General features: G+C 39.2%; 1 protein-coding gene across 1 annotated transcript; it reads right to left on the bottom strand.

Annotated features, from left to right (window-relative positions):
- Window positions 1–7,727: 7,727 nt before the first annotated feature.
- LOC114553679 (tripartite motif-containing protein 35-like) lies at window positions 7,728–9,074 on the bottom strand. The gene has a single exon (XM_028575018.1). The coding sequence runs from the start codon at window positions 9,072–9,074 to the stop codon at window positions 7,728–7,730; it is 1,347 nt and encodes a 448-aa protein (XP_028430819.1).
- Window positions 9,075–9,608: the final 534 nt, after the last annotated feature.

Below are 9,608 nucleotides of genomic sequence, written 5' to 3'. Positions count from 1 at the left end.
CTCCGTTAGCTAACAAGCACTCACCCGCCGTTAGCATCCCATTGACTGCCATTCATTTGGACGTCGCTTTGACAGTGAATAACTTTACATCCGAAGCATTTAAAGACTCTATTTGTCCATTGTTTGTTTCTAAAGAAACACAACAATGTATAAAAGGCTCTAATCTCACGTTATGGCTCCGTAGCAGACGTTTTTGTAAAAATAGGCTAACGATTGTGTCACATAGTAGAGGAATTACCGTATAGTACAGGAGAAGCTTACAGGCAGTTTGGACTTACATTAGCTGTTTAAGTTTAATTACTAATGTTAACTAGCATGTTAGTTAGCAATAATTAGCCTGTGCCTATGTTATCTCCTTACATATACCTACACTCTCCGTCTCTGTAAGATTGGGAATGATTGAGATTTCTCTTGGCACAGCTACCAGAAGACTTCCAACTTTCAGACAGGTTTCTCACGTCACATCTACGTCTTCAAGCTCAGTTGGAGGCTGCGCAGTAACGCTCAGCCATCACCGGAAAAGTGTTTCTAATATCCTTCACTGGTCTCCGTCCAGAGCAATGGAATCTGTTGGTCCATTTCTTTAACTGTCTATGTAACTGACAGACATGCAATAGAAGTTGTGTGTCCAGAGTAAACCAACATAGTAAAAATACAGTATGGACAAACAGGATTACTAAATTATAGATTGCTCTGACACACACTACAGTTCAGAAAACTTGGAAAGCTGTGACTGATTAGCTGGATGTTTTATTTATTTATTTATTTTTTAAATGAGGGAAAAGGCTGAACTCCATATATTTTTAAATCGTTAAAAGTTGTGACAATACATGAACGACACTGTGTAGGAGCAGACTGACATAGCGTTATCTCTGGGAGTTTTGGAGGCTGTGGCCTTCTGGGTTCTTTATCATGCCGCTGTTTAGTTTGAGATAACAGGTGGGTCAAGCACACAGTGTTTGATCTCCATATTATCAGTTCACCTTTAGTGTGACTCGCTTACACTGAGTTTGTTCCTGCTGCTGCTGCTGTGTGGGTCAGGAGTCATGATGGCTCTCAGGCTAAATGTTTGTTTGCTGGAGTGTTTTATAGAGGAACTGCTGCAAGTGTGTGTGTGTGTGTGTGTGTGTGTGTGTGTGTTTGTGTGTCAGACACTGTAGAAACGGAAATGTCATCAATTCTCTACATACTATTGTGTATGTATTGTCAAATGTAAACAGTACACTTGAAGGAGATTGTTCACAAAGTCTGCAGAGATGTTGGCTCAGCAGTGTTTGTATGACTCATTGACTGGCTGTTAAAACTGCACAGATGCCATCGATAACACATGATGCCCACAAAAACATTATTTTAAATACATTATTTTTTCTAATTTTCCACATGGCATCAGTTTCGGCAAACAATTAGCAGCTAACATTTTACAGGTCTGACGTCTCCGTGTTACCTGCTGCTCTGTGTGTCTGTCTGTAGTTGGCAGAATGTTTTATGCCATTTAACCCTCGTGTTGTCTTCTGGTGAAATTTGACCTGTTTTTCAAAGTTTTTATATCAGAAATATAAGTTTCTTTCAACAAAATTTCCCCAAAAATGACATGCAACACTGAAAGAAATATTGATGATCACTACTTTCATGTTCTACCCGGGTCAAAATCTGTAATACATAAACATATGTTCCTTTGATCTTAACTGTTAGTCAAAATAATTCAGAATTTCTGCTAATTTTACTAAAGAATTAGGCATAATTTCATGTAAATGAGGTGCAGTGACTACACATTCCAAACAGAAGTATAAAACGAGTAATGGTAATAAGTTGGAATCAAGTTGGCTAAGAAGACGTAAGACAGAAATGGGGAATAATTTACAGGCTACTTTATGCTTTATAAATAGGCAAACCAAACCAGGTCAATTTTGGTCGATGGGAAGACAATACAAGGGTTAAAAAATAGGAATGTGTCTGTTTAACTTGTTAACGTCCAACTTAAATCACAAAAAAAAATCACATCACTCGGTCAATAATTATTGAAAGTTTATTATTGAAATGAATATTGAAATTAGCAAAAGAATGTCTGTAGGGCTATACTGGAAAGAAATGCTTGTTTAACCTCCTCTGAGCTAACGACTTCTCAAAAAATAAGGACCACGCCACACCATGAAATGACCAGTCTTGACATTCACAGGTAACGTCTAATGCTGTTTAATGTGCTACAGTTGACTCCCTAAATTAGCTATATGCAAACTGACATTAAAAATGCACTTTTCCATCAGTGGATTTTTGTTTGGTCGCAAGTTGCAAAACAAGACGCGTCCATGTTTGTAGATACAAGAGGGAAACATAGCTCAAGAGATAATGTGGGTTGTTGCTGTTCAAAGGTAACGTGTTCTGATAGAAAACAAAGACAACATTTTGAGAAAGTGTTCTTTATCGTGTGCCCTTAGTGAGACATGCAAAATTACTTTTAAAAATGTTTGACATCTCTTTCCAGAAACGGTGTCCCTTTCCATAATAAGAAATAGCAGCAATAGAAATATCTCAAATCCTGGACATATTACACCAAAACTACCTGCATGGCACGGCACTACGAAAGATGAGTAAATGTATATTTTGTTTTTGAAATTTGGGTGAACTGTGCCTTTAAGCATGGACTTCACGACTTCTTCGACAGTCTTGCTTGTAAGATTAGACATTGTCTGGCAAAGGTAACAGTATAATGCAACAATGTGTGACAACTAATCTCAACTCAACGTCCACTTACTATCTTTTTCAAAGCTTCATCAGCAAATTGACGGGATTGGATTATTTATTGGTAGATGGATTATATTATAATCAATTACACACTGATTGTATATTGATAAATGTTTAATATACATTTATGTTTGAGTTGGGAAAGGAGGTTGTGTGGCCGAGTAGCTCAGTTGGTAGAGAGGGTGCACATATGTAGAGGTTTATTCTTTGATGCAGAAGGTCCAGGATTCGAGTCTGTTTCTTGCATGTCTTACCCTCTCTACCCTTTCATATCTCAACTGTCCTATCAATTACAGGCGGAAATGCCCAAAAAAAAAAAATCTTGCGCTTCAACAAAAAGAGGTTCTCGTGGAGTTCTAAACCCAAAATCCAAAAGGCATGTTCCAATAATTGAAGAAAAGTTAGCACATCTCAAGTTCCCAAGTAAAGGAGGACCAAGGCAAGGCAATTATTTTTATATAGCACAGTTCATACACAAAAGCAATTCAAAGTTACACATACACATACAAAGCAAATAGAACATAAAATCCAACAATTATAAAAACAAAAACAAAGCAAAAGCAAACAAAATTTAAAAGACTTATAAAGCATAGAGGCGTAGGAATGACCTTCTCTAAATGACAGGAAAAAAAATGTAGAACAGAAAAGTTTTAAGTCTTGATTTAGAAGAACACAGGGTTGGGCCAGATCCTAAGTATTGGAAGTTGGAAGTTTATTCCATAACTGCGGTGCTTAAAAACTAAAAGCTGCTTCTGCATGTTTGGTACTGACCCTGCAGTGAGTAGGCCTTTCCCAGATGATCTTAGAGCTCTGCACGGCTTGTAACAGAGTCATCCAGAGCTGAAATACAGATGAAGCCACCTAGAATCTCCCCTCCAAGCCGTAAACACACCCATTCGTTCACTTGCAGGGTTTCACCATGAGATGGCGCTTCCTTCACAGTGTAGTGAGAGAGCTAAGCCACCATTTGCTATCTCCCAGAGACATGTAGCCAGCTAAACTAGAGAAAAGTAGTTTTATTAGCGCACATCAAAGAATTTCTTTATTTTTTTTTTACATTGAACCAACTACATTCCAAGCCAATTCAGTCTATTATACAGGAGTTGTACTGTAGTCATAGTTCTCTAGTCTCTATTCTAGTTTTAGCTCATTTATTTTTTATTTGACTAGATTATTATAAGATAGTCTTAAATTAGGCCTATTTGTTTCTGGAAGCATGTGACTTTAAAAGCAGTGTGTTAGTGTAGGCCATACGTTAAGAGTGTGTAGCGATATATATAAAAATATAAAATGACATGCATCTTTAGCACATAGAAAGACAATTGTGATTGGGGAGTTGGAAACGTGAATAGGATGGTCCGAATAGGTGCAAAAAGAACATTCACTCAGATGCTAATGAAGTAAATAGCTCACTACGTACTTTAATTTCACTTATTTAAGTGATACTATGTTGTCCTTTTCTTTTCTTTTTAAAGTATTTTTTGGGGCATTTTAGGCCTTTAATTCCACAGGACAGATAAAGACATGAAAGGGGAGAGAGAGGGGGAATGACATGCAACAAAGGCCCACACGTCGGAGTCGAACCCTCGGCCACTGCGTCGAGGAGTAAACCTCTATATATGTGTGCCTGCTCTACCAACTGAGCTTTGTCCTGTTTAACTTGGAAGCTTGAGATGTGCTACCTTTTATGCATTTATATTGATATGTTTTGTTGTTTTCAGGTTACATTAACATATATAATTAGGTAATACATTCTTATTTATTTACAGATTACTTGCCACGTATACTGATCCATAATTCCAAAACCCAAGCAGGTCCGGGGAGATGAATCATCAGTCATCCTGTCTGGTCACAAGGCTGTTTGGCAGGTCTGCATTCGGAAATGGACTCATCACAAATGGCTGCTGACGTCCTGCGTACTGTCTGGGAGGCAGATCTGATAAAACACACGCACGCGCGCACACACACACACACACACACACACACACACACACACACACACACACACACACACACACACACACACACACACACACACACTATCTCTCTCTCTCTTTCTCTCTCTCTCTGTCTCCTGAAAGTGATTTATCATTCTGAGGTAAGCGGACAAAAATACCATAATGACACTTCCTACGTGTGTTCCTATAAAAAACCATCCAGGTACCATCCATTGCCTACCAATCGGGTTAACAACCTCCTGGTGACATCACAATGATGGGGGGAAAAACACTGATGTATCTACATCATCGTCCACACACACACACACACACACGTTCATTATACACTCGTTTTTTTATTTTTATTTCTGTATACAGATTTCTTTCTTCACTTAATTCTTTATGTAAAATGACCGTATTCAAAAGAAGACAAAAACAATCACAGCAGGTCACAGATTGAAAAGGTTAACATACATTATCATCACCCACATGTTATGTGGGTTTTAAATGTTCATAGCAAAGAAAATTATACTATACTTACACTGCCTCAACAATAAAGAACATTATAAACTATTAGAGACAAGTGACTCTAAATGCAGTATTGGTATTGTTATGAGAAATTAACTGAAACATAATGATCTTAAAGGTGCCCTGCCACACAAAACCGTTTTTATTTGCATTTTTTGAAATATGTTGTGTTTGTGTTATGTTGTGAATGTGAAAATGAACTGCTACCTTCTTTGTCAGCTCTAGCCACTGAAAAGAAATAAGCAGAGAAATCACACCAATTACAAAAGCTGGACAGTCTGACATTATATTGCCTGAGCTCATTACTATTCCTGAGCTCGTCCAATTGTGCTGGGTAAAGGATGCTGATAGCCAGGCTCTCATTGGCTAGCTGTTTGCCAATCAGAGTCAAGCAGCTTAACTCGTTGAATATTAATGAGAACTGGCACAAATCGAGCTGAGTCTTCGTGCAGGCTTTTTATACCACACTAAAATGGTTTGATACAAGGTAACCAAGGCATTTTTTCCTCAAAAAAATGTTATACAGTCCATGGTAGAACTTCAGACATTACCACAAAGTAATGAAATACGTGTGGCAGGGCACCTTTAAACCATTATACAACACCAATGACACTTACAGTAGAAAGCACTTGCTGTAAACAAAAGAGAACTGTTATGATTAAATTAAATTTGCATGCAATACTCCCCCATAGGCACAATCTAAAGCTCTGCACATATCTGCTCCTTATGTGACACAGTGGAAAACTAAATAATAAAAACAATACCAAAATTTAAAACTACAGCCAAACATAGCGGCATGCACAATCAAGACAAAAACCAAGTCTAATGACACAGTGAAATTAAAAAATAACTTTTTCCAAGTTTTCATCCTCATATTTATGTCTTGGACATGCTAAATATGTGTCTCTTCTCTTTTCCTCTAAAAAGGCAAACATATTTTTTGATGACTCAACCTAAACTTGTGGCGATGAAATTACTTTTTCCAAGCGAACCCAATCAACCATTTAAAACCAAACTTGGCCTCGTGGGTGGGTAGCAGAGTAAAATGTAAGTAGGTGGTATACATCACATTACAGCACTCTTTAAACACTTACATTTTGTGGGGACACATGCAGTCTTTCTGCACAGTGACTGTATTGGGCAATAACAACCCCCCAGCGGGATCTGCTTTTGCTTAATTTGGACAATTGGCCTTAAATTGTGACATGGTAGGAGAGTAGGAAAACACTGGCGTTATTACTAACATTAACAATAAATCTGTTCTGTTGAAGTATCCCTGTAAACGTACATTGACCATAAAAGCAGAAATGGCTTCAGTTCCTAAATCACCACCACCACAGACCACAGCAACAAATCTGAACACAAAAGAAGATAAAATGAGTGACAATTTAAAAGTTACATTATTCTCATGAGTACAGTTGTCCCATGTTTGTCTCTAATGTTTGTTGTTTTCTCTTGTCAGTCAGTTCTCCTATTTGACTTTCATATGTAGGGTCAAGTACAATGAAATAACATTAGATTAAATCACATGGTATTCCCCTTTTAAGAAGTTGAGTGACGTAGAGTATGCATATACTGACAACCATAATTGTCATCCTCATCCATTTGTAGGGGTTTTCCTTTATTTAGAACAGCTGAAGAGAGACAGGAAATGGGGAGAGAGAGGGCGGATGACATGCACCAAAGAGCCTCGGGTCGGATTCGAATCCAGGCTGCTGGCAAGGACTGAGCATACATGCGTGCGTGCTCTACCACGTGAGCTATAGGCCGCCCCACCACCTCTGGTAAAATCGTAATAGGGAATTTTTTGCTATTGCTAATGTATGGTCTGTCTGTCTGCCTGCCTGCCTGCCTGCCTGCCTGTCTGTCTAGATAAGATAAAAACAATCCCCGCAGGTAGGTTGCTGATTAAAAATCAAACATACATCATCAGTTATGCAGGCTTTAAGAGTTCAATGTACAAAGGAAAAAATGCACAGAATAGAAAAACAAAATTACTCAGTGTGCCTCGACAATAGAGAACATTATAAAACTATAAAAAACTATTTGCACTAACATTTGTATTCATATGTTAATGAGAAATTTAATGAAACATACAGTAATAATCCTAAACTGTTATACAGCATTTCACTACTGATACCTAGAAAGCACTCAACCAAAAAAGTGGACTGTTTAACTTGCATGCAAATGATCCACAATGCTGTCGGCCCACAATCTTATCTTGCTCTTTGTGTGTTACAGCGAAAAACCTCTTTAAAATAATAAAAACAATACTACTTACAATGAGAGTAAAATCAGAGACAACTTTAGTTCCTTAATCACCACCACCACAACAACAAATCTGAAAATTTGTGAAAATGTACAGTACAGTTGTCCTGTGTTTGTCTCAAATTGTTTTTCTTATGTCAGTTCTACTATTTGACTTTTCATTTAGGGCCAAATACAAGGACATAACATTAGATTAAATCACATGGTATTCCCCTTTTAAGAAGTTGAATGATGTACAGTATGAGTGTACTACTAGTCATAATTGTCATCCTCATCCTCATATGGTAAAATTATGATTGGGAATTTATCGCCATTGCTAATGTATGGAAACAGCTTCTCAGTAAAAAAATCAGAGAATGACAGCTCTCCTCTGTCCCTGTCTAGATCAACTCGGAGCCTCTGGAGCTTCTTCTGGATACGGAGAACAGTTGGCGAGGCTGACGGGGAGAAGGCTTTATAGATGCCATTAAAGAATCCTATTCTCCATATTCCAGACCATGTTGTGCTTTTCCTCTCGACAGACTCTGCTGCTACACCCAGAAACCAGGCTGCACTGTCTCCAACCTCAACGTCCCAGCTGTGAGTCCCAGAATCAAAGCCCTCAGAGCCCAGAACAGGGTGAAAGGCATTAAACCTCTCTGGATTGTCAGGAAGCTTCTGTCTCTTTTCACGTCTCACACTGGTCAGATCTTCAGACAGGACGAGTTCTGGATGAGCAGAGTTTGGATCCAGAATCACAGGAGTGTAGGAGACCATCACCGCCATCTTGTTCCAGATGTTGGAGCTCAGGTTGCCCAGGTGTTTGGCCACGTCTATCAGAGCTCCTGAGATCAGCTGTGGATCATCCAGCGGGGGCTGCTGGACTCTCTCCACTGCAGCCTTGTAGTTCTGCAGGAAAGAGACGTCTTCAGCTCTCAGCCTCTCCTCTGTGTCTGAAAGAGCTGCTATCTCTCTGCTCAGAGCCTCAATCTTCTCCTTCATCCTCTGACTCTTCTGCTCCTCTTCCTCCCTCAGAGCACAGATCCTGGCCTCCTCTTCCTCTTGTAGAAACCGGTAAAGCTTCTTAAACTGCTCCCTAATCTGCTTCTCCGTGTGTCCGGCCTGGACCTTAATGTGCTCTGCTGTTTGATCACAGTTTCCTTTAACTTCTTTAAAGAGCTTCAGTTTCTCCCGTAAGGGCTTCAGAGATTTCTGGAGCTCCTTTTTGTGATCCTCTGCAACTTCATCGATGGGTCTGAATCTGTGGTTATGGTGAGTTTTTGAATCTCTGCAAATGACACACACTGGCTGCTGATGGTCAAGACAGAAGAGTTTGAGTTTCCCAGAGTGCAGATTGCAGAGAGTCTCAGACCCTGCTGAACCTCTCTGATCTTTCTTCAATAAGAAGGTCTCACACAGGTTCTTTAATGCCAGGTTATGAGGTGGTTGACTCCTTGATGACTTCCTCTTACAAACTGGACACTTTTGTATTTGTGTCCTTGTCCACCAGTCCTGGAGACAGTCTTTGCAGAAGCTGTGGCTACATGACAGGACAACCGGATCTTTGAAGATTTCATGGCAGACAGAACAGGAGAGATCTTCTTCTATTATGGAAGCCATTGCGCTTGTTAAATGCTGAAAACAGAGCAGGCAAACAGCATCTTTTAGTTGAGTTAGTCATGCTTTTATATCAACTAGAACCAGAGCTGTATAGTAACGAAGTAGAACTACTTCACTACTCTACTTAAGTACTAAAAGGCTGTATCTGTACTCTACTGGAGTATTATTTTTTTCCTCCTACTTCCACTTTTACTTGAGTACATATTTTCGATGAGTTTAATACTTTTACTCCGATAGATTTTTTATGTGCTGCATCGTTACTCATTACTGTTGTGAATTCCTCACGCTACAGAGACTGTGTAGGTCAGTGTGTGTACGTTAGTTAGGTAATAATTTACGTAAGAAATCCTGAGATCGCGTCGTGTTTCTTTTCATTGCGGTTGCCCGTTCAGAAGTCAGAGACGATGTAAGTTTGTACTCTTTCTATTTAGCCATTTTTGCAGCAGATGAAGCTATTCCTGAGTTGTTTCTGTCTGCAGTGAGTTTGACCCTGTAATGTGAAGCTGCTAGTGTATGGCTGTGTCTCAAACCGCA

This window comes from Perca flavescens, chromosome 4 (genome assembly GCF_004354835.1).
Source record: "Perca flavescens isolate YP-PL-M2 chromosome 4, PFLA_1.0, whole genome shotgun sequence".
Classification (NCBI taxonomy): domain Eukaryota; kingdom Metazoa; phylum Chordata; class Actinopteri; order Perciformes; family Percidae; genus Perca; species Perca flavescens.
The sequence above is the reverse complement of the archived record's forward strand: the minus strand, read 5'-3'. Positions and strand labels throughout refer to the sequence as shown.

What these genes read in the sequence shown, in the direction of transcription:
- LOC114553679 (XM_028575018.1), bottom strand. Translation starts at nt 9,074, where the DNA reads ATGGCTTCCATAATAGAAGAAGATCTCTCCTGTTCTGTCTGCCATGAA.